The sequence below is a fragment of the Phocoena sinus genome, chromosome 18 (assembly GCF_008692025.1).
Source record: "Phocoena sinus isolate mPhoSin1 chromosome 18, mPhoSin1.pri, whole genome shotgun sequence".
Taxonomy (NCBI): Eukaryota; Metazoa; Chordata; class Mammalia; order Artiodactyla; family Phocoenidae; genus Phocoena; species Phocoena sinus.
The window spans coordinates 25,546,653-25,571,811 of record NC_045780.1 but is presented as its reverse complement, the minus strand read 5'-3'; the positions used below and the strand labels follow the sequence as shown (position 1 = coordinate 25,571,811).

At 36.2% G+C, this 25,159-nt stretch overlaps 1 protein-coding gene across 7 annotated transcripts in view; it reads right to left on the bottom strand.

Annotated features, from left to right (window-relative positions):
• Nucleotides 1-25,159, bottom strand: part of ELF1 (E74 like ETS transcription factor 1) — a 106,180-nt gene that overhangs the window by 49,079 nt on the left and 31,942 nt on the right. For 4 of the 7 annotated variants that reach the window (XM_032610775.1, XM_032610770.1, XM_032610768.1 and 1 more), the window contains exon 2: nt 5,261-5,559. In XM_032610775.1, the coding sequence (XP_032466666.1) occupies nt 5,261-5,332 (72 nt within the window). In that variant the 5' untranslated portion in view covers nt 5,333-5,559. Of the gene's footprint in view, nt 1-5,260; nt 5,560-6,118; nt 6,138-6,163; nt 6,206-21,997; nt 22,114-25,159 lie in introns of those variants that run through there. The other 3 variants (XM_032610771.1, XM_032610769.1, XM_032610772.1) reach the window with 3 other exon arrangements.

The window sequence follows — 25,159 nt, the reverse complement described above, 5'->3', positions numbered from 1 at the left end:
AAAACTAATGTAGTACAAGAAAGAAAAGAGCATGAAACAGTCACACTATGAAAAGCTTCTAACCGTAAGTTAAGGTGTTTAGTTTGATTATACAGTCAAGAGAAATACATCAAAACTTCCGGTACAGTCCACTGTTCTGAAACACTTCCTCTTCTTCATCTGTCAGATAAACTGGATCCTCCTTCAAGGTCCAGTTCAAATGTAATTTCCATGGTGAAGCTTTCCCAAAGTTGCAGTGCCGTCAAAGGCTCCTTTCTCTGTATCCACAGCACTCTGGGCTGACCTCTGTTACACTGGGTAGTGATTGCCAAACACTGAATGAGAATTAACGGGCAGCTTGGTGAAAAGACAGCAGTTTACACTTTAGCTTCTAGGAATCAGCAGAGTGAGCCAATTTACACCCTAAGGACGGAAGTCATAAGACCACCTTCTTACATTGGGACGGGATTCTATAAAAATATTTTTTTTACTTTCCCTAGCATGTCACCAAGGTTCTCCCTAGTGAGCTAAGTCCGTTAAGCACAAATAACTATGATTTGCTAAGTTCTACTTTTAGAACCAACAACTGAAAAAACATATAGTGTAATGATATATCAAAATTATAAAAAGCATTAAAGTAACAGCTATTTTTCACTCAATTAACTTCTGCAATATTTGAGCATATAGTCAAGTTTCCTCCTCTTTAGATACTTAGGTCCACAACCTTCAGCTTTCTTTTTATCTCATACATTCACCAGGCAAACATACCTGTTCAATAAGGTCAAACCAAGGCACTTTCAAATAAAAGTATACTGTAATTCAATACCGACAGTGTTGCTCTCCCACAGAAGTACCTCGCTCTCACCTACAAATAGGCCCAGTTTGGAATGGATAGCAAGAACAGACTTCTAAATGGCTTGTCAGAAATAACAATATTGATATTTCTTTTCTAACACCCCTCTCCTCATTCCTGCCTAAAGTTCTTCCAAGCAATTCTGAAAAGAGTATTAACTGATATAAGGGAAAATGATCAAAATGGTGGAAACCACACATTAATGGTGTCAGTTTCTTTACAAGACTACATTAATAACCACAGACCATAACTAAAAACAGGAAATACATTCTAATCTGATACCTTCAAACAGTGATTTTATAAAGACCAACCAATTAAACCAATATAGGATCATAAAACAGAACAAATTATTTTAAAGATACAAATACTTCTTAACTTTGAAAAGTCAAAATCCCAACAGAGTTATGTAACTTAACAAGTCAGTTCTAAAATTCATTCAAAACTCTATCCCAATTTTGGAGGGGGGAAGAATACCTTTATCAGGTATCAAATCTATGAAGTGATACTAATGAAAGCAATGTGAGATTGGCACAATACAAAACAGGTAAATGGAATAAAACACACTAGGGCAAGTTCAAAACTAAAGTCTATACATATGGTTATTTAGCATACAACAGAGGCAGCAGTCTACGTGTGGAAATCATAAAACACTCAATAAATGGTGAAGGGCCAATATCCCCATTTGTGGAAGAGGAGAGTCATCAGATCCCTATACCTCACATCCTACAAAAGTAGATTTCAGGGCTTCCCTGGTGGTGCAGTGGTTAAGAATCCACCTGCCAATGCAGGGGACACAGGTTCGAGCCCTGGTCCGGGAAGATCCTACATGCCGCGGAGCAACTAAGCCCATACTCTACAACTACTGAGCCTGCGCTCTAGAGCCCGCGCTCTAGAGCCCGTGAGCCACAACTACTGAAGCCCACTAGCCTAGAGCCTGTGCTCTGCAACAAGAAAAGCCACCACAGTGAGAAGCCCACGCACCGCAACCAAGAGGAGCCCCCGCTCGCCGCAACTAGAGAAAGCCCACACACAGCAACAAAGACCCAACACAACCAAGAATAAATAAAATAAATTTTTTTAAAAAAGTAGATTTCATATGGACTAAGGAGTTAAACCTATAAAATATACTAGAAGAAAATATAAGAGAATATTTAATAGTTTTAGGGGTAAGAAAAGCTTTCCTAAACGAAAATCACCAAAAAAACGGGTAAATTTTATGACATAAATATTTAAAATTTCTATAGGGCACAAGATATCATATTGTTAAAAGACAGTACCAGATTGGGACAAAATATCTGCATCACATGTCATAAAAAGAGAGTTAACCATTAACTGTACAGTGAATTAGAAGACAATGACACTGATGTAAATTCATAATATATAAAGAACTCCTACCAGGTAAAAGGATATTATTAATTCAAAGAAAATTCAAATCAACAATAAATAAAGCTAATGGAACAATCCCACAACCTCAATACTAGTAGTCAAGAAAATGCAAATTAAATGGTAAAATGTAATTTTTTTTAATGTAATTTTTTTCACCCAAAAGACTGAACAAAAAAAGGATTTCTGTTAGTGATGGTTTGAGAAATATACTGTTAGTAGAAACTGATACAGTTTTTTGAATATACTTTTAGTAAACTCAGTAATTCTACTTTTAAAAATTTACTACAGAAATAGTCACACAAGTGTACGAAGATACACTGCACACTTCATGCGCGTGCGCGTGAAGTAATAAAATGACAGTGCTCAGTAAATATTACTATGTGCCAGGCACAGTTCTAAGAACTTTATATACATCAACACATTTAATTGTCACAACCCTAACTACAATATCAAGTCTGTTATTATGATCCCTGTTTTGCAGGTAAGGAAACTAAGACACAGGGAGGTTAAGTAACTTGCCCAAGGTCACAGAGATAATAAGTAGTGGAGCAAAGATTCAAATCCAGGTGCTCTGACTCCAATATCTGAGCTCTTAACCATTATAGGTCTATTGCCTCCCAAACAAGGATATTCATTTATAATATATTAGCAAACTAGTGGGAATAGCCAATTGCCCATGATCAAATACTGGTAAAATAAATTATAATCCATCCACCATGTGGAAAAATAAATGATGCAGAGCCGGCATACAAACACACAAATATTTATAATACATTAACTGAAAATAAGTCACAAAAAAGATATTACATTCTTTCATTTGTATCTTAAAAACAACCTGTGTATATAGGTTGGTATGTATGTATATTGTTCTTTTGTTTAGGCCTTTGTCCAAAAAATTACACATCAAATAGTCAATACTGGTATCTTCTGGGGAGAACAGGATTAGGGACAGTAAGTGAAAAGAGACTCTCACTATTTAATTTCTTTTTCTATTAGATGACTTGTTTTATAATTGGCATGCTATGACTTTTATACCAAAAACAAATTTAAGGAAACAACAAAGTAGAGCTACATCTACTTAATAGATAAGATGCTAATAAATCTGACACTACTGGATCTACCCCTGCAAGCATCAAGTTAAGTTTGCTGTGCTCATGGCCACAGTTGGAAAAACCCTAAACCTGGCCAACTGATTATAATATAGTACAATCAGCGTACATCATGGCAAGAGTATTCAACATCATTAGTGAGAGTCAAACTGCTTGGGTTCAAGCTGTAGCTCCAATATTTACCAACTGTATGTATGACTTCGGGTAAGTCACTCAACCTATCTATTCTCTCAATTTCCTCATTGTAAATTAGGGATGATAGTATTTGCCCCATGTTTCACATTTGTTAAGTCCTTATAATAATATCTGAAAAAACTAATACATATTCATTTTGTTAGATAAACGATAAATAACTTTTTATAAATAGATAAATAAATAAATAAAATATATATACATGCATTGTGATGTTAATGCATCTCCCTATCCAAAGTCATTAATAACCTCTCCAAGTTAAACTAAGTACATCACAGATGGTAAGGGTAGGTACTGTCTTGGAAAACTTATTCTAAGCCTATATAGATACATGTATGAATGCTGCACCATGATGTAAAACGTATTTCTTATGGTTAAAGAGTGTCAAAGCCAGTGCACTGGAAGCATATACCAGTGAGCAGCTTAGAGCTCTGTCCCCTGTGGCCACATCCCAAGAACAAACCTCACCACATCTTTCACCTTCGAGGGCTGCACAGTAAACACACAGTTTTCAAACCTTAACGTATACAGAAACATACTGTTTTAAAACAAATTCAAAACACTTTCTCCTTCTAAAATGTCTTTTCTATTGTCCCTAGATTAAATCCATAAACCATTTTTAATTGGGATGCAATCTGCTCCCTCACACTTTTTTCCTCCCTAGCCAAAGCTCACCTTGATTTTACAGCACCTTAATCGAAATTCTCACCGTTTGTAGGTTTATTTATAAATGTTTTATTCTGTCTCTTCACTCAACAGTACAATACAAAGAACTAAGAAATTACAATACCCTGCCAAAAGTAAGAATCACCTAGAATAAAAGCATGATACATTATAATTGGCCTATTAAAGTTAGATATTTAGGATTAGGCTTATTTCAATATTTAAATCAACTTTATTAGACATTATTTTAAGTCTACTAGCCCTCAAAATATTTTTCCCAGTACAATGAATCTTTCTAACACATGATTTCTCTCACATCACGTCTTACATTCCCAAATAACCTGTTCAAAATGAAGTAAATTATCAAGTCCCAAGAACCTCTAGTGGGGAGGAAGGAGACCAGAATTAACTCAGTCCTTTTCTCATTATCTCTTGGATCTTTCTTACACTCTAGAAATAGTAATTTACACATCTTGTATAAATTCAATAAAAGAAAGCCAATTTAGAAATTCTTCAGTTCAATCCCTTCATTCAGCAGATGATGAAATCAGGATCTAGAGAAGTTAAGTAACTTCCTCAGAGTCACATGCTTTGGACTGAAATGATGTCTGATAATGAGACTGCTAACATCTTTCCATCCCCTTGAAGGAACAGTCCAGGATTATAAATCTTAATTAACCACATATATTAAAACTGTGTAATTGCAAGCAACTATTACAATCACCAGTCCTAAGAAAAATTTACATGTCTTGTCAGTATGTCATCTAGAACTTTTCAAAGTACTCTGAAATAATTACTTAAGGTATTTCCTGTTAAGTCTCATTTTACAGAAAAACAAGCTAACCCCAAAAGTATTATATCCTTGTTACCACATCAAAGCTAAGGATAAGATTCTTTCTTAATGAATTAACTAGTACTTAACATATAAAATCACATTACCTCCACATTTTTAATATCTAAATTTTTACATTAATAAAGTTTCTCCTACTGTCTTTTAAAGGAAATAATTTTGAGACAAATAGAAAAAGTAAAATAATAAATTTATAAAAATCCAATTTTCTCTAAGTCTCATTCATACCTGTTGTTCATCCTCCATGACGTTACTAGCAAATTCAAATACTAGGTCGTTCTGTTGGACAACAGCAGCCATAATAAAGCATTCCCCTTAGATCCACATGAGAAAAATTCCAAACAGGTTCAAGTACCAGGCAGCAGAGTCCAGTGACCAATTTGTGTAAATAACCCAAGCTAAGTCTGTGAAGTTACTGTATACCAGGTTTTCTTTAAGGAAGGTGCTTCAAATTTTCTTGGTTCACTGGGATTTTACTTAAATTGAGGCAATTTTTCTGAAATTTTTCTTCTCTAGAACTTCTTGACCTGAAAAACATAAGTTAGTTATGAGAAAGCAATCATACTATTTTGAATATAACAGTTAATACAGACAGCAATGTCTCCAAAGCATTTTTTTGTTAATGTTTTTAAACAAAACCAACATGACTAGTGAGAATACAGGGTTGTTGTTTCTTTAAAAAAAAACTAGACATATATTTTCTTTTAAGATTTCATTCCTGCTAAGATAAGATCACCTCTCATTACTGAAAATTGAAGCCATTCTCCCCTCACCCGAACCCCCAATAAACTACAAAGTACTATTTATTAAAAAAAAAAAAATCTACCCAGCCATAACTAGGTTTTTGTAATTGTAATAAAGCATATATAAACAATTTCCTTCTTCCTACTAACCTAGCAAACCACACACATAGGAATTCCTACTCCATGAGTAATTTCATAACATATATTTTTGCCTTAATAGAAACATTCAGACAGTATCCTTGTTAGGCCTAATATATATAAGGATTTAAAATCTGTCTAATACATTTAAAGTTTAATAGTGCTATTTTAAGAGCTTTTAAAAATAAGCACAAATAAAGCTCACTCTTTCTGTTCTTTAAAAAGGTTTCTGATAAGTAGACTGCTTTACCATGCTTAAGCCTGTCTTCGGTGGCTTCTTTTTTAATGCACTGAAATGTATCCTTATCTCTAACACAGGCTTGCAAGCAACAGGAAGGAAACAGCACTTGACCACGTCATGGCAAATTAGAACATGCAAAGAAGTGCACTTTACAATAGAAAAACAGAAACGCAACTTAAGAGTGAAAACAATTTCGCAGGAGAGGGAGAAAAGCTTTAAAGAGTGCCTGCCAAAGATGTTTGCATATTTAACAGTATTTTTTTTTAAAGTTACCACTACTAACAAAAGTAAAGGGAAATTAAAAGTTTATCACAATTTTATTAAATATTGCTTCACATGGTTATGGCCATAAATACGACATGAAAAGACAAAGACATAAAAATAAGCACATTAAATAACATCTAGTTCTTTGAAACAGCATTTACAATTTTAATTTTAAAGAGACAAGTTCAGGAATGAAGCTGATCTCGTGAATCAGTTTCCCTGAAAACTTAAATCCAGCCAGTATGTGTTAGCTGAATCACATACTCATTTTCCTAATTTCAGTAAAGCCAATTTCGTATATGTTGCAGACTCTAGGGGGTCATCATGGATGACTGTGGTTTCCCTAACAGGAAATCAAAAAAAAAGTTAAGAATTCAATTCAATTCAATATTTCTACTCACTAAATTCTAACCCAGCAGTTTCCCACACCCACTTCATCTCTTTTAATAAAGACTTCAACTCCAACACTGGGAAAGTATTGTTAGCACTACTATTTAGTTAGTTTTTGAGTACTGCACCATGTCTGGTGCGGGGGAAAGTACTTTGACCAAAATTCATCAGACAGACATAGAAACATAAAACATACATACAATATTTTCCTTTAAACTCTCACCTAATTCTTCTGTACTAGGCTTTCCTTCTTAGGTCCTCCACACAAACTACATTCATTCTTACCTCCACTTTCAACTTCTACTGTTCCCCATTCCTGGAATTCCCCTCCCACTTCTCAGTACCCATTCCCATCTTCTCTATCTTTCAATGCTCAAGTTCCATTTCTTTCACAGAGCCTCCCAACCTCTATGCCTTGACCTACATGGGCCTTCAAAAATACAGTACTTATTGCCCCTACCACCAAATTAGCACTAACTATACACTTCTCACACTTGAAAATTATGTCCCCCTAATTCAACTGAGTATGTGTTTCAGTATCTATTATTTGCAAAGCTATGTACCAGGCACCAAAATAATTAGAGCAAAACTTCTCTGGATAAATAACCATTGTCTAAAGTTTCTTCTGTACCTACCAAACCTCTGCGGTTTGGTAATAAAAATAAAAAGGATTATATTAATGATAATAATACTACTAATAAAAAGGACAATATTAATGACAGATATTGTTTTGAAAATCTATCATAGATATTTACGCTCTATGTATGTTCTTTGAAAGAATTACTGTAATACTTTTGATAAGACGGAAATCATTATTCTAAACTTAAAGAACCACAGTAAGAAAGTATAACCAGAATCAAGGGATGTTTCCTGATAGAAAAGTTTCTCTGTAAAAGGTTAGATTCCAAAAGACTATTCCAAAATCCATTTATTCATAAATACAAAGGTGACACTGTCCCAATGACCAGTGTGAACACATCTGTGTGAAGTTTCACTTTCTTTTCCATTGCAGTCATAAACCTTTTCTTACTAGCACTTCCACAGTGCTACTGTTCTTTAATAAATGTTTTTTTTAGTCTCAAAAATAAGGACAAGCAATCAACATACCTATATCTTACAGTACACACTAGGAACCAACAGTAATCAACCGAAACTGAAATGACAGCCCATGATCACTAAGCCTTTGTTACGATAGGAAGAGATACCTTTACTCTGTTCATTTCTATATAGAAGTTCATAAACTAAAAATGTGTAAGTAAAGGAAAGCTCCTGCATTATTTTATTGGCTTCATTAGGCCTCTGACCCTCTGTCTTCTTTCACTCTATCCCACTGCTCTTCCTCTTCTCTGAGTAGTTATACAGCCTACGGCACCAAGGTGGTTCTTGGGAAGAATTTTTCTAATTCCTGATCCAGAGGTACCACCCTTACATATTAGAGGTACTTAAGTAACACAGCCTCAGTGTATTAAAATTTTTTCAGCAAGAGATGAGACTGGACACCTAGATCAATGATTCAATTTTTCATGAGTAAACTGAGTTCTGTGTCCAGGGTCTCACAATCTGAAAGCATTAACAGAATTATAACTAGAATCTTCATCTCCTCAATCAGGACTCTGTCCATGACTACAATACACACAGCCTCTAAATCTACCCAAATCCTTTATGCTGTAATAGTTCAGAACACAGGTTTCTTTTTCTTTTTAAGGTTTTTTTTCTTATTATTTATTTATTTAGGCCGCACCGTGCAGCTTGCGGGATCTTAGCTCCCCGGCCAGGGATGGAAATCGTGTCCCCTGCAGTGGAAGCACGGAGTCTTAACCACTGAACTGCCATGCTAGGGAATTCCCTAGAACACAGGTTTCTAAGTAAATACATATATCAAATTAGAAAAAAACAAACTTCCTTCTCTAGTTCAGCTCCCGATGTCCAAATCCACTCACTAAACTGTCTACTGGATAAGTCCGTGTCAGTGCTCCTCACAGTCAACGTGTCTACATGTCCAAAACTAAACTTATCGTTTTACTCCTCAAATCTGCTCTAGTGTGGAAAAAACATGGGTACTCAGCGTAAAGCAGAGGCCTTTTTTCTACTCTAACAAAATTATAAGGTCTTCAGGAAATTTAAAAATTGGTTGAATCATTAACCATTAGCTATATGTATTATATTCAGGAACACTTTGCTGTATTAATAGTTCCCAAACATATTTCATTTTCAAAGTGTCACTTAGTCTTTATAAAATAACAAGTAAAAAGTGAAAACTATTAATTCAACACAAAGACACAGACAGTTAACTTACTTCACAGTTTTGTGCAGTCATCCAGTTGGGAATCTACCAAATAATAAAAACTCCCCAAGCTGGCTGTCATATCTTTCAACTCGGTAAGGACCATATTCTTATTCTTCAAGGAGACATGCCAAAGGAATGTCTCATCAATGAGGTCCTCACCGCTTATTGCCAAACTAAGCTTCAAATTTAAGGTAAAGTAGTAGCTCAAGCGAAACGGTTAGGAGCACAGGCTCTGGAATCAGACCACTTGGGTTTGAATCTTCTGCACTGTGACTTTGGACAAGTTACTTACTTAGTGTCAGTCTCTTCTTTCTGCAAAATAGGTATAAGCCACAGTTTTCTCATTCTGTAAAATGGGCATAACAACACCAACATCTAGAGTTTCTGTGAAGATGAGATGCGAATGTATGTGCAGAATGCTTGGCATATAAATTTTACTCAATAAACATTAGCTTCATTATAATCTATGTACAGTGCAAGAGATATGTAACACATGCTTGCCAGATAACAAATTATTCCTTAAGTCTCATTTCCATACTCCCTAGGAGTCTCCTTTACCACAGCTATTTGCTAGACTCCAACAAAGAACACTATAGCCCCATTATCAACAAAAGTATAATTCTACTCCAGTGCCTAAAAATTTGGCACCTGTTTGATAAATCCAGTTGCTTCAAGGTTAGGACCACACCCTGTCTGGCAAGGCTCCCTTAACACAGAGTTCCATTATGTCCCTAATCCAAACAAAATGAATTTACTGATTGTAAATACAAAAGCCTTAGCCACATTACTGGCTACTAAAACCAACTCAATGGTTAATTGTTATATAACTTATTATAAAAGATTTCAGGTATTATAAACATATGATAGTCAAAATCAGTTTTTAATACTTTTCACACTTGCCTTCTAATCCCTAATTGAATGCAAATTTAAGTTCCCTTCAAAAGGGCTTTAAACACAAGGGTCTATAAACCCATTAATTCATAATGATATTTTTAAATAATCACTGCCAACCTTTGGAAGTTATTAGGTTACCAACTCATTACGCTCAATATGAAAACTGACAAAGGGAACCAATCAAATAAAAGAGGAACAAGTTTCTAGATTAGACAGTAGTGGCCCAAAGAAGGTAAAATACACCAACTTAGAGCAATGGGTGGTTGAATGACTACCTTTAATTTGAATGACTATCTCTAAAAAAGTATTCAGACTGTGTGTGTGTGTGTGTGTATGTGTGTGTGTGTTTGTGTATTTATAAGGCGAGGAGTATCTAAAGAACTAGAACTATGTAGTAACCCCAGATGCCAAGTACCTGAACAGAAAGTATTTTTATATGAAGTGGTAACCTGATAAACCACCCTTTTCAGCATACAGATACACCCATTGTAAGAACAGGAAGTATACTGGAAAAACCATGAAACTAGAAGAAATACAATAAAAATTAAAGAAAATAGAGTAAGAAACGTGAGAGAAGAGAAGCTATTCAAGTTAGAAATGAGAAGCAAGCAATAAATCCATAAACTGTAATGAATGGAATTCTTCCGTAACAGACCATAGTTAGGCCTTTCCAGTTGTTTTCTAGTATGGTAGAATGCTTTATATTAGCTCCCAGCAGAAATGAAAATAATAAATCAGTGGTAACAAGATAAATTCTATACAATCTTCCAAGGGTCTGCCCATTCTCAATCTGAAAAGTGTGGAATCATACACTTTTAGAACTAAAAAAGATGTAAGGATTACCTAGGACAATGCATTTGTTGAACAGTTAGAGAATTTGGGCCTAGCCCAGTCTGACTTGTCCAAGGTCACGCAGACAGTTAATGACAAAGAAAGCAACAATTCTCTACTTTTCCCCAATTCCCAGCCCAATTCTCTACATTAATAGAACTTCATTAGTATTTTTCATTAGTAGAATATTTGGACAAATAAGAAATCCCTTACACACACTTGCTACCTGGTAAATCATTTTCCACATTTTTATGTGGAATAACTGAAAAAGAGGAGTTTCTAGATTTTTCTATCATTGCTTTAAATCTTAAAATTTTACTATTGTTGTTCGTTTCCAAGTTCTATCATATCATACTATCTTGCTTTACCTTTCACTCAGCCTAAAAAAGTGAAAAGGAAACATCAGTAAGCCTTTTTATAAAGCTACCACAATAACACATTAAAATACTTTAAAATAAATTCTGTTGACATTTTTCTTGCTAGTTCTTTGAAGACACTATTGCTATCACACTAAAAACTTGTAGGTAAGAAAAAATAATAATAAACACATCAAAATGTAGTTACAGTTAAGTAACCAGACTTTAACCTCCCCCAACAAGGGTAGTCCCTCAGTTTCTACTGAATAAGGGAACAAACAAACAAAAAAAGACACTAATTGTAAAATAAATCTCACTGCATAGCACTCTCTAAATCATGTACTCTATACACAAAATAGAAGAGGAAAAAATACAAGTAAATGTCACAGAGGAGCAAATCATTCCCTACTGCATTCAGGGTTCTCTTAATTCAAAAAGAAAATGTTTCTCTACTACCACCTTTAACTCATTTCAAATATTCAAGGAATTCAAGAAAATGTAGAAAAAGTTTAAAAATATGTTCTTGGAATCATATAAGTACCATATATATAACCATCTGTATCTTTTAAGTAGCTCTGCTGCTTTAGACATCTTTCATTGAAACTGAGGGGGAGGGCAGGGGAAGTGAAGTACTTAGATCTTTTTCAAAAGTATATTTTTATTTCCATGTGAATGAAACACAAATTGATGTTTTTTTGTATTCTGGTGATATATGCAAAGCCAAAGCAGGCCTTGGAAACCTGAATAAGCTCACCTTAGCTTCAACCATGCTAAAATGAAACAACAACAACAAAAACCCCACAAAGTCAATATGATCAAGGGAACAGGCTGACTTCTCTATGCTTGGCCTTTTTGCTGACACCCCAGAACAGTTCCAGTACTCAGAGCACAGGCTGCAATTACTCACTCCCCAGACCTGAAAGGCCGGTTCTTTCACATTGTTCTCCACTTCCCATCATTGGCCACTTGGGCCTACCTGGTGTCACATTACACTCAGGCAGCATTTGTAGCACCTTGCAAAACCATATCACATACCTAGACCTGTTCTTACCTGTGGTCTCAAGATTAACCCTTTTTCTGAGCATGTTCTGAAAACAAGAGAATTTAAAACCAAAGAGAAACACCCAACAATAATCAGATAGTCTTTTAACCTTGGTCATGAAAAAAAAAATTTACTTTCCCCAAGTGGCTGAAAGTGATAATTGTCAAAAATGTCATTTATTGGTGTTTTTATTATGCAAATAAACTGACTGAAGGAACTTTCTTCCCTCCAGCACGCAAAATCTAAACTCCGACAAAAACACACCTAGCTCGGGAACACAAATATGCTGAAATGTGCTTATCAGCACGACCTGATCAGGCAGTTAACATTTTCCTTTCTGTAACAAACAAGAATCAGCTCACAAGAAAACTGTTTCATTTCTGTGGTTGTTTATTCCCCTGTTTAATATTATCATCAGAGAAAAGATACGCTCTAGTCCAATGGTTCCCTCACCTGAGAATATGGCAGATTCCCATCAATAACAGTGTTTCCTTCTGGCCCAAAGTGAAGGGGAAAAGCCAGGGATGTTGCTGTGAAGTCCCACAGGAGATTTTGCTACAGGACACAGCTCCTGCCATCTCTAACTCCCACACTGCACAATACTCTTCTAGAAGAGACTGTTACTCTGTCATGAGAAGTTTCACTCTTAGGAAGAGACACACCATCAGGTGAAAACAAAATCAAAGGTTACATGAAAAGCTTAACAGCCACAGATTGTATTATTAGGTGATAGGAGCTCTGTGTTCAATTGATGGGTCATTACTACCTTTACTCTAGCTCCCCTTATGGTTCTTCACCCTGCAATAGGAGTAATTAACCAAAAATGAAAATATGATCAACTTACTTCTCTACTTAAAACTAATCAACGCAACACCATAAATCAACTATACTTCAATTAAAAAGAAAAAAAAGGGACTTCCCTGGTGACGCAGTGGTTAAGAATCCGCCTGCTAATGCAGGGGACACGGGCTCAAGCCCTGGTCCGGGAAGATCCCACATGCTGCGGAGCAACTAAGCCCGTGCACCACAACTACTGAGCCTGTGCTCTAGAGCCTGCAAGCCACAACTACTGAGCCCACGTGCCACAACTACTGAAGGCCGCGCGCCTAGAGCCCATGGTCTGCAACAAGAGAAGCCACCACAATAAGAAGCCCACACACTGCAACAAAGAGTAGCCCCCATGTACCACAACTAGAGAAAGCCCGCGTGCAGCAACAAAGACCCAACGCTGCCAAAATTAATTAATTAATTAATTAATTTTAAAAAAAACCTAAGCAGTGGCTTCCACTGCCTATAAGAAAAACTTCAAATTCATTAACAGGGTTGAAGTGGCTCTTCATGACGTCCCAAAAGGTATGAGAAAAATGCAGCCAGTCAGATTTGTAAAAACGGGGTATCTGATCACCTGCACCAGAAGACTGACTGAGAATGTTCACGGACCAAGTTTAAAAAGGACACCTCTGTCACAATTTTTTTACTTCTCTTCACTCCCATCTCAAAAATAGGTACACCAGCATTTCTGCATTTTATAGTCTCTCATGGCCCCCTTACCCCACCACCGAATTAAAGAAGCCCAAGTCGGCCCTGCCCCAATTCCCCCCAGCACCCTGTATGTACTACCCTTTCCCAGGATTCATCTGTGCTGAATGATAGGCTCAATCCAGATCTCTCCACATCTTCTTGGGTGATCATAACCTTTTATACCTGTGGCATTTTAGTGGCCTCTTCCAAGTCACAGTGGGACCAGACTTAAGGATATAAACTCTAGATATGCAAAGCATTTTCACCTTTTCCCAAGTCACCAACAAGTTTGATGGACTCAAAGATCCTTGTGCACAAAACTTCCTGCTCACTATGTGTGAGAATATCCCCAATTTCATAGCATACCCCTTTTCTTCTTTAAATAATAGAAATCTAGTTTAAATAAGTTTGGATATAATCAAACGATTCTGGCGCTACATGTCAAGATCCTTAAAATGGGATTCTTCCTACAATCATCCTTGTTAAGTACCTGGCTCTCACCTAAGATGCTAAACTCAATGACACCAAAAAAACTAGAAGCAGTAAAACCACAAGATGAGAGATGAGAAAGTGGAGGGGCATGGGCTTAGTATAAATTACACATGTAACTTTATATATTCCTATTGTACATATCTTAAGTTGAAGCAAACTTTAAATATCATTCACAAGTAATATAAAGATTTATAATACAGGGAATTCCCTGGCAGTCCAGTGGTTAGGACTCCACGCTTTCACTGCCGAGGGCACGGGTTTGATCCCTGGTCGGGGAACTAAGATCCCACAAGCCGCATGGTGTGGCAAAAAAAAAAAAGATTTATAATACAGAACAGTTCAATTTTTAGGCCTTCCACAACATCCATTTTCAGAAGAAACCATGGTCTACTGATTGACTTGGTGGTAAAAAAAAAAATGGTGAATATTTAGTGAACTTCCCCTCAGATCAGCACTGTGGGAAAGACAGATACTGCATGGGCTTGTTCCTGTGAAGCTCACAATCTAGTTCAGGAAACAAGACCAAGAGAGAAAACAACTGAACACCAAAAGTTAGCATTTAAGTAAACGCTAATAAAGCTGATCAATACTGTAGCATTTCAGAAAAGGGGATGGTCAAATGGATCAAGGGAACACTTCAGACAATAAAGGACTTAAACTCAACCTTAAAGTGACATAGGATGTGGAGAGACCACAGGGAAAGGGAAAGTGTGTGTATGTGCATGTTTGCTTATATGTGCATACATGTGTACATATGTGTGTGCATGTGTGTGTGTGTGTGTGTGTGTGTGTGTGTGTGTGTGTGTGAGAGAGAGAGAGAGAGAGAGAGACAGAGAGAAGGCTGAGACACAGAAGAATAAAGAGAATCAAAACCTACCAAAGTAAGTTTGGAGATAGTTAACAGCCTGACCAGAGCTAAGAGTTGACAATGGGAAATAGTAGAAAATGTGGTTAAATAAGCAAAGCAAAACCAATTATGGAGGGTCTTGAAAGTCAGGCAGTGGAATTTAGGCTTGATTTGGAAAGAAGAAGTACAAAGTTCCTGGAGGTTTTCATATCCGGTTGCAACAACAGAGTGTGCTCCCAAGATTACAAAGCCCAGTGCAAGTGGGATCTGGTAACTACCATCTAAAAATGATGAGGACAGTTTAAACAAACATTCCATAGCTTGACTGCTACACTGATAACTTCTAGCCACTGATGTGTATACTGTCCTCCTTAAATTCTTCATTAATTACTTGTAATAGAGATTCTCAACAATGGTTTTTAAACTACCCAGGGTGTGGGGAAGTTATTTAAAACAAACAAAAATCACTAGTTTACTTCAACTTTTTGTTCTCTGCCTAAGGACTGGAAGAAGGGAGAAATAGGAAAATAAAATTTTCAAAAAGATATGACTTATTATGATATAACCTTTCTTACAAGTTATTCAATTGAACATCAAAATTGTCCTACATCCATTTGGATACCAGTGAAACTTTGAAATATATGAACTCACTGCATCTATGGATGATTGTATATTGCCATTTAGTATTAAGTATTTTGAAAAGATGATGCTGATTCAGTTAGTGAAGAAGGATATGATATCCATGACAGATGAGTTTCTTAGTCACTTAATAGAGACTTCTATCACCAACTTTCAAGGAATCTACTTCCTTCCAGGGTGATGTTTAAAAGAAAGATACTCCTGTAAAAATGTCTAGCTGCATTAAACTTGCTCTTTGTTAGAAGTATTTTCTGCTTTATGGCTTTGCCTTACTCTTTGGAAGTTCAAGAATTCAAAGTTGCTTTAGTAGATATAACAGGCACTTATTAGATTTTTAAAAATACTTTAGCATGAAGACACATCCAGAAATTGTACAATAGCACAATAAGGTCCATTTATGTGATCATTTGTTGGTAATATCTTAGTGTCTAATAAGTGCTTTTACAATTTATAAAGCAAGACATATATACTACTTTACGTAATTCTTAAACATCTCTACAACCACTGATGTTTTTGCAGAGATACGAAAAAACCATGATACTTATCCTCAAGGAATTTAAGAAAGAGATGATAACAAATTAGAAATAAATAAGAAGAAAATAATAGCTACTATTTACATGTGCCAGGCCTTATGCTACAGTATGTTGCTATATCTGTCATTTAATCTTCGTATCAGTAATAACCATGCATTGACAAAGCCAACCAAATAAGGGCAAAAGGACTTTGTCATGGTCACCACCATACTACCACAGCTTACACAGACGGCCCATGGTAACTATTTGTCAAAGGAAGACTCAAGATGCTCAGAGAGTTTGAGCACGTCTGACTTCAGCTCATGCTCATTCATCTATTCATACACTCCACTGAGTACCTATAACATGTTAGACTCTATTCTAGGTGGCAGGAATACAGCACAGAACAAAACAGACCAAAACTTCTGCCTTTGAAGGGCTTCTAATCTGGTGATCTTGATGTTCCCCCTCAAAATATTCTGCTTTAAAAATGTGAGACTGTCATGCAATACAGTTATCTTACAACCCATGAACAGAAGAAACTCTGCCCCTCTCCTCCCATGTCTAACTTCCAGCTACCTCTCGATCCCTGGCAACTAGACACAGAAAATGCGACCTCTCCCACTCGAAGTGGACAGTAAGAGTTGTGGGAGAATTTCTTACCTTTCAGACCATCTGTAGGCACATAAGGAGAGGTGAAGGGAAAATTTGAGGTGAAAATAGATACAGCTAAATCCAATGGCTGACTTCTTCCAGGCAAACCTCAGGGCCTCTATTTCACTTTAATTTTTAATTTGACTTTGAGTTAATTGAAATTTAACAACAACCAAAAAAGTTTATTGGAATTTTTTTAAAGCATTCCCTTCACAAATATAAACACTTCAAGGAAGAAGAGAAAATTCCCCCTGTATTATCTTTTCCCATATACTAGGTGGCCTTCAGAAATCATATCAGTACTACCTACATTCTTTTATTTATTTCACAAGTGCTCACTAGGGACCTATCTGCCAGACACCAGTGGGTAAGGGAGGACAGGGAAGAAACACTATGACGCTAGGGGCAATCAGTCTATCAGCTAAGACAAAAGATGTAGCAGAAGTGGCTACAAAGCTTATTCTCCCATATTATTCAGTAATTATTTGCTGGGGGGACATTGCAGATAGAAGAAGCTAAGGAAAACCTAAAAGGTTAAATCACTGAATAATAGGTAAAATAGTAATTTAATGAAAACAAACCTTTTCCTAAAAGGACACAAGATTTAGCATCAGAAGACCTGCATCCAAATCCTAGTCCTGCCATTTACTAACTTTATTTTCTTGGATAAGTCAACCTCTGTGGCCTTCCTTTCATCATCTTAAAGTTGTACCTAGTAAGATTTTCCTTTGTAAACCATAAAGTGCTCTAAAAGTTTTTAAAACTACTGATAAACCAAAATACAAATTAAATACAAAAATAAATTAATGCTTGTCAAAATTCTGAGACCAACATACTAGCTTATCATTTCATATTGCATGTATACCATAGATACAAATTTGAATGCCAGTCTTTTATGACCTATAAAAATTTCACAAAAGTGAACACATTTTATATTTTCTATATCAAACATCTAATTGTGATCCATACAACCCATATAACACAAAACAAGACTACAACATGCCTAGAATCAACAAGTGACAAAAGTTTAATGAAACAAGCTTTATACCTAACTGGTCTCCCTAATGGGAAATTAGAGCAGCAATTGTACATCTGTGTCTCTGTTCCTCTCATCGTGGTTTAACTGACAGGAAGCAGAGAACAAGATATGGCATACAAACGTCAAGTATTTCCTGCCTTCTCTGCTACATCTTTATGTCTTGTTTTATAAATAGTCCAATAGTTTATGTGAAAAGGTATCAAAGCCTGGTGTCAGAAGTATAAGATAGAACTGGTAAAGAGTGTTTATGAAGACAGAACAATTAAAAAGGTATTCTGAGGTTGGGATCTAAGTTCATTACACACATGAAGACTCGTTATTAACAGATTTCTTAAGAAGTATTCTTAGGAGTAAGTACCTTACAAATTAAGACTTGAAAACCACAATGAGTGAGTAAAAAAATCAAGTCTCTGAACAACAGAACAGCCCCCAAACTATTTTACCCAACTGGTTAGGTAAATAACATGTGACCACCTAGACAGAAGATGCTCTCCCCACCCTGCCTTTACCTCTCAAAAAAGATAACTACCACCAAAAACAAAACAAAAAATAACTTTGAACAACTGACTCAAAACAGCAGGACAGACACCTTGCCTCTTTGATCTCTGGTCATTTTTACCATGGCTTCTTGTGAGCACTTCTCCCCGATTACAATTTGTGTTCCCCCCCCAATCAAACTACCTCCACTCCCTTGCTCTCTTCTCAGTATATCCAAAACATGGCTCACATTATCTATTCACATATGTTCTCCAACTATATGCAAAGCAAATAGAACTCCATTCCCAATAGGTGAATACTTATTACTGTTTTAAGTCATTTTAAGCAAGCTTGCAATTAATTACAACTAAAACAGAGATGCTCACTTTTCTTCATGCCTAGCTGCCTCCCCAACTAATAATTCCTAAGAATCACCTCAATTCATCACTCACATGTGTCATATTCCATAAAACCTTGGGCACAATACAGCCATCTTCTCCATTGGTCAATTCTTACCTAAGCTATAAGTTACCACAACTACAATTTCATCAGGCTATAGTGGCTATTTGTCTCTAGGTCAATGTCCACAATGACTCAATATTTTACTGCAAGTAAGCTCATCTTATGGTCTTTCTTTCCTAAAGAGAATTTAATATACATGTAATAATCAGCTTTAAACATGGCAACATGTTCCTAAAGCAAGTAACATTTCTTAAATGAGTATCTTGGAAAACAATTTCATTTTTATTCAGTATTTTTCAATGAAAATATCTAGTTCATTCTTTTCAACAGTGTTAAGAGCTACTAGTGCCTTCCTAGCATATCTTTAGTATATTTCTGCTCTTACTTGTAAATGTATTACCCTCAACTGTCCCCAGTATCTAGGGAATAAATGCTCCCTGAACCCTAAGGGAATTGTCCATTTCCTTACACATTAGCTCCCTTCCCACAGCCTCTGGCTCTGATGCTTGGGTCGAACCACCCGAAAATGGTCAGAAAAGTCTCAGGACATCTGCAGAGAACCTGGCGTCTACCACTTCTCAACAATCAAATATGCTAACAACGGTGAGCAGCTGTTCTATTCTTCCAAGTGCAGACGAACAGTACACCTTCCTTTCAGTTTATTCGGAAGACTAACAGGTTATAAATGATCCTATAACAGCCCACATATTTGTCTCTGATCCAAAGACGAAAGGATCAAATATAACACCCAGCTTAACAGTTCATGCCATAAAATGTTCTGAATAAACAAATAACACAAATTTCTGTTTCTAAATATGAACTGTCTCTCAAACTAAAACACATATAACGTTAATTCAGATTATTCTAATTTAAATCTAAAATCTTCACATTCTTTTTCTTTATGCTTTAATATATGTGTGTTTTGTGTGGTATATATTTAACCTTATATAAATAGTATAATACTGTATATATTCTTCCAGCATACTTTAACAAGCTTCTTTAAGACATAAAATTCTAAATAAACACAAAGATTACCTGGAAAGGAATTTTAAACATTCACTAGGACTCAGTGCTTAGAAAAATATTATTACCAAAGAAAGATAAATCATGATTATTAGGCTTCAATTACAACAAACAGAAATATCTAAGATGCAAAAAGCAGCCCATCTTCAGTGATGCCTCTCACAAAGTGTTCTGACCTTCTGCAGAACAAAGGCTATAGCCCACCTTAGGAATGCCATGTGTAGAGATCTTAACAAGAAGCTTGGGGGTCTAACATTTTCTATCTTGCCTAAAAGGTACAGGCTACACACCGCCACCAACACAGCAGTGGGGGCTTCCCTGGCAGTCCAGTGGTTAAGACTCTGCACATCAAACGCAGGGGGCACGGGTTCAATCCCTGATGCGGAAACCAAGATTCCACATGCCACACAGTGCGGCCAAAACCACAAAATACGGCATTGGTTCCATCAGCATGGATATGTTCTAAATTGCCATAAGAAAATCTCTGTCTGCTGTACTCCCCAGCATCAAGAATTCTCCCTAACAGACAGTAAATAATTGTTGAATGAAATCAATGAATTATATAGGATGAAAAGGAACATAATAATAAAAATAACAAATCCAGGAGCCCCCTGAATTGCATGACTTTTAAGAACCCTTCCAACTATAAAATCCTATGACTTCTACTTTCATTTGTTCCTCTTTGTCCCTGCCACTACTTATACGGACACTGTGAAAAAGAGCTCAAAAAAGAGAGCCAAGAGATGACTGCAAAAGCAAAACACTGGATTAAGATCTGTTTCCCTTTTTATAACAACTCCCACATTTACATTATTAAATTTTGGAAATCTTATATAAAGATTCCATATCAAGTTTATAACAAAAAAAGTCACTAAAGATGCAAGAATTACTATCATTATAGTAAGAATTTTAAGGAAACAAGATGACACCCATATCAGGAAGCAAGATGAAACACTAATTATGGCAATAAATCTGGTTAGATGTAAAAGTCTGATTTGGGGTATTAGCTACTTAAAAGTTTATCAGTGTCAGTTAATACTATATCAATTATGTTTTATGAATCTTTGTTCTAAAATGTGTTTTTGAAAAACATTTGAATGTGTGATGATTCTAAAGACTAAATTATTTCTAGCAAACTATAGCTCCAATGGATCTCAACTGGAAATTATCATTTACTCATCAGAAGTATGCCTAGAGGACTTCCCTGGTGGCACAGTGGTTAAGAATCTGCCTGCCAATTCAGGGGACATGGGCTTGAGCCCTGGTCCGGGAAGATCCCACATGCGGCGGAGCAACTAAGCCTGTGCGCCACAACTACTGAGCCTGTGCGCCTAGAGCCCGTGCTCCACCACAAGAGAAGCCACCGCAATGAGAAGTCTGAGCAGAGAAGAGTAGCCCCCGCTCGCCATAACTAGAAAAAGCCCGCGCGCAGCAATGAAGAGCCAACGCAGCCAAAAATAAAAATAAATAAAATAAATTTATTAAAAAAAGAAGTATGCCCAGAGCCATCTTGTTAGTTATGTGGGACAGATACACGGTCCTATTATAACTTAATTCTGAATCTACCTAATCTCCTTCACTGAAATGGTGATTTTTTTTTAACTGATGTAGAGTTTATTCACTTTTTTTTTAAAATCAACTTCTACTCCTCAACAAATTAAACATTATTTCTCAGTTATATGTAAATGTGGGGCAAAAATAAACTACCCCTTAAATAGCACAATTTACTATGAAATAGTTCAACCTAAGAAAGAATACATTGACATACCCATCACCCGGCTTCACATTACATTAACACTTTTCCATAATTTGTTTCAGATTCTTAAGAATAAAAAAGTCAAATATAGTTAGAATCTTCTATATATCCCTCACCAATCTCCTCCGACTATTCTAAAATTGATGTTGCCCCAACTGTCTATATTTTTATACCTCTATTTCATACATATCAATAATAATATTGTTTTTATGTATATAATAGGGATTATAATGTCCTATCAATATTTGTTTTTTATTCAAAATTATGTTTGAACTAATTAAACTCTAGTCAATAAATGACAGGCATGCTAAACTGCTTAGTGTTTAGTGGTCAAATATACTAATGTTTGCAACTTACTCTAAAGGCATCAACTGCCCATTTGTTTAGGGTCCTGGAAGATTTTAGTCCCCAGGGCAAAACACCATAGTAAGATGCTGAATGGGTAGGAAGGCATCAATAGCAGGCATCTGTTCCTAGGAAAGATAATGAAAAACTCTGAAGTATCTTAAATATTCATTCTCTCCATACTCTTTGTAAACTCTTCACATATGCTTGCACATATGCTCCAAGAATTATGTGCAAGAGTGTTCCCAAACTGGAAATAATCTACTGCCATCAACAAGAAAGAATAAATACATTCCGATACAGACAATGTAAGACTACACTGCAATTAAAATTAAGTAAGATAAAGCTCATAGAGTTAAATGAAAGAAGCAAGTCACTACAGAATATATATGATGTGATCCATTTAAATAAAGTTCAAAGGGGTAAAACTATAAAGAAAAGCTTATCACAAAAATCAGGATAATAGTTATTTTTAAGGAGAAACAAACATGGGCAGAGTGGGGGATTTCTTTTTTTCTTTTTAAATATTTATTTATTTATTTGGCTGTGCCGGGTCTCAGTTGTGGCACTCGGGATCTTCATTGCCGCATGCGGGATCTTTAGTTGAGGCCTGAGAGATCTAGTTCCCTGACCAGGGATCGAACCTGGGCCAGCTGTGTTGGGAGCAGGGAGTCTTAGCCACTGGACCACCAGTAAAGTCCCGCTGGGGGATTTCTATCTTAATAAACAGGCTCTATTTCTGTTGTGACATGGGTAAACACTATGTAATTACATTTAAACTGTATATGTTTTATACATTCCCCTATATGCACATTTCAGTTTTAAAGAAAAAAGGATAATGAATTGCTCCATTACAATACTCAGCTTCCATTTAGTATTTTGGTATAAAAAATAAGATACATATAAACTAACAAGTTATTAAATCAACACCTCATTTTTATAGTTTTAATTGTAAAATTTTCTAGTTCCACTGTTTACAGGACTGTTTTATAAAACACAGAAAATAACCAATTTTCTTTAATTTAGATTTGTAAAACTGTACCATACAACTCTGCACAAATACAATGACCACTGTATTACTGAGCATCTATCACATAGAAAATGAACTTTACATGACTTTATATCATGTAAAGTCACACTGGTTCCTGCTACCTTGAAGAACTTCTATTCCATGGGGTAGAAGACTGGAAAAAGATAGATCCAAGAAAATACAAGTTTGAAAAATCAAAAAACCAAAAACTTGTATAAGTGGTTGCCTTTAGGCAGCAGGACTGAGAGTGGGAAGGGGTAGAGAGGCTGCTTTTCACTAAAGGCTTTTTATTAAATTTTTAACAATGTGCATCATTTTGATAGCTTTTTAATATAAAAATTATTAAATCAATCTTCATAAAAACTCCAGAAGGCATTCATATTGTTTACTGTTGTGCTTTTTTTTGGTTTGTTTTGATGCTGGCAACCAATCTCAAGCTACAAAATATGGAGAAAAAAAAGAGCTGATATCCTGCTACTCAGCATTAAAAGACAAATGAAAGAAGAGCTCTGAATTCCTACAGGGGTAAGAGAATGAAAGTGAAAAGAGAAGTTTACCTCTACCAACAAAGCAAACAGCCCAGGAGCTATTTTTTTCACAAAGGGTGGGGTGCCTACACATTTGTAGTATAGCTCAATAGCCACTTCTACTCTAGTATACAGATCGTCTGACAAGACACAAAGATAGAGGTGACAAATAATTTGCTCTTTAGGAGTTCCTCTTCTACTAATGGGAGAAAGATTGCTCAGACAGTTGAAAACTGCCCTAATCATTTAGGTTGACTCAATGATATTACTAATTTAATTCCTACCATTTATATGAGGCAGCTCCTAAGCAAAGGAGCAAAATATTCTGGCCAACTGATGGTAGCAAAATTATATTCAGACCATTCAACTGATGGGACTCTTCCCATTTCTATGAGAGTCTGTGAACACCTATGTCCCATTAGATGAGACGTAATGTAATGCAAAGCCTACAAATATGCAATCAACTATGCAGTTAAATGTCCAAAGAAACTCAAATGGTAAAAAAAAAGTTACTCCCTGCCAGACTCAAACAATTACAAACACTAATAGTGTACTTCCCAGGAGAGAAGGGTTTTCAAAGACTATAATGCTACCCTAAATCAGGAAGGGGCTGTTTTGGCTCTAACCCAAGGAAAACAGAATGGAGAGATACCATAAAGCACCAAAGGGAACTAAAAAAAAAAAAAACTAACATTGGAGAGAGTGTGATGGTTCGCTGAGAGATAAAGAAGAGGCTAATCATACCTGAAAAACAAAAATAATTAGTTTAATTATATATTGTGGTCAAGCCGGTAGTGAATGGGGAGCTGGAGGAGAAAAAGTAGAATTAAAGAAAAGGAAACAGGGAGAGCCACAAAGTTGAAAAATATACCACAGCAAAAAACTGGAACAGACAAAGGGATAACTAGGGTAGGGAGACGAGGCTAAGTAAGTTCTAGTGCCTTTTCTTACTTACTACAGGCTGTGGGCTTCAAAATACCACTGTTCCTTAAAAATTCAGATATTAAAATGTTAAGTTGGCTTCCCTGGTGGCGCAGTGGTTGAGAGTCCGCCTGCCAATGCAGGGGACACAGGTTCGTGCCCCGGTCTGGGAAGATCCCACATGCCGCAGAGCGGCTGGGCCCGTGAGCCATGGCCGCTGAGCCTGCGTGTTCGGAAAAATTAAAAAAAAAAAAAAAAAAAAAATGTTAAGTAACTGATTAATCACTCTTCACATTCTTAAGGCTGTGAACTCTCCAAGAAAGTGTGGCAGCCTGTGCAACACAGTCATCTAGAGTACTTATTAAAATTGCAGATGGATAAGTCAAACCCCAGGGCCTAAGGAACCAAAATCTCTAAGTTGAAGCCAGGTGATTCTCTGTTACACCAAAGGTCAAAAATTACTACTTTAAAGGTAGTATACTGCCCGGCAGGTGTTAATTACTTCTTTGGTTACAATGTGCAGGCATCAGAGATTAAGTTGAAGGCCACATGCCCTTTAAAGATTTGCTACCACTAACTTTAACAGGACCTGCCCAACTGAGCAGCCAAGGGTTTAATGCAGCAAATAACACCGGCCTATACACTTGTGCTTGATACTCTGTCAAAGGTTGAAAAAGGTGAAGAAATAGAATAAAA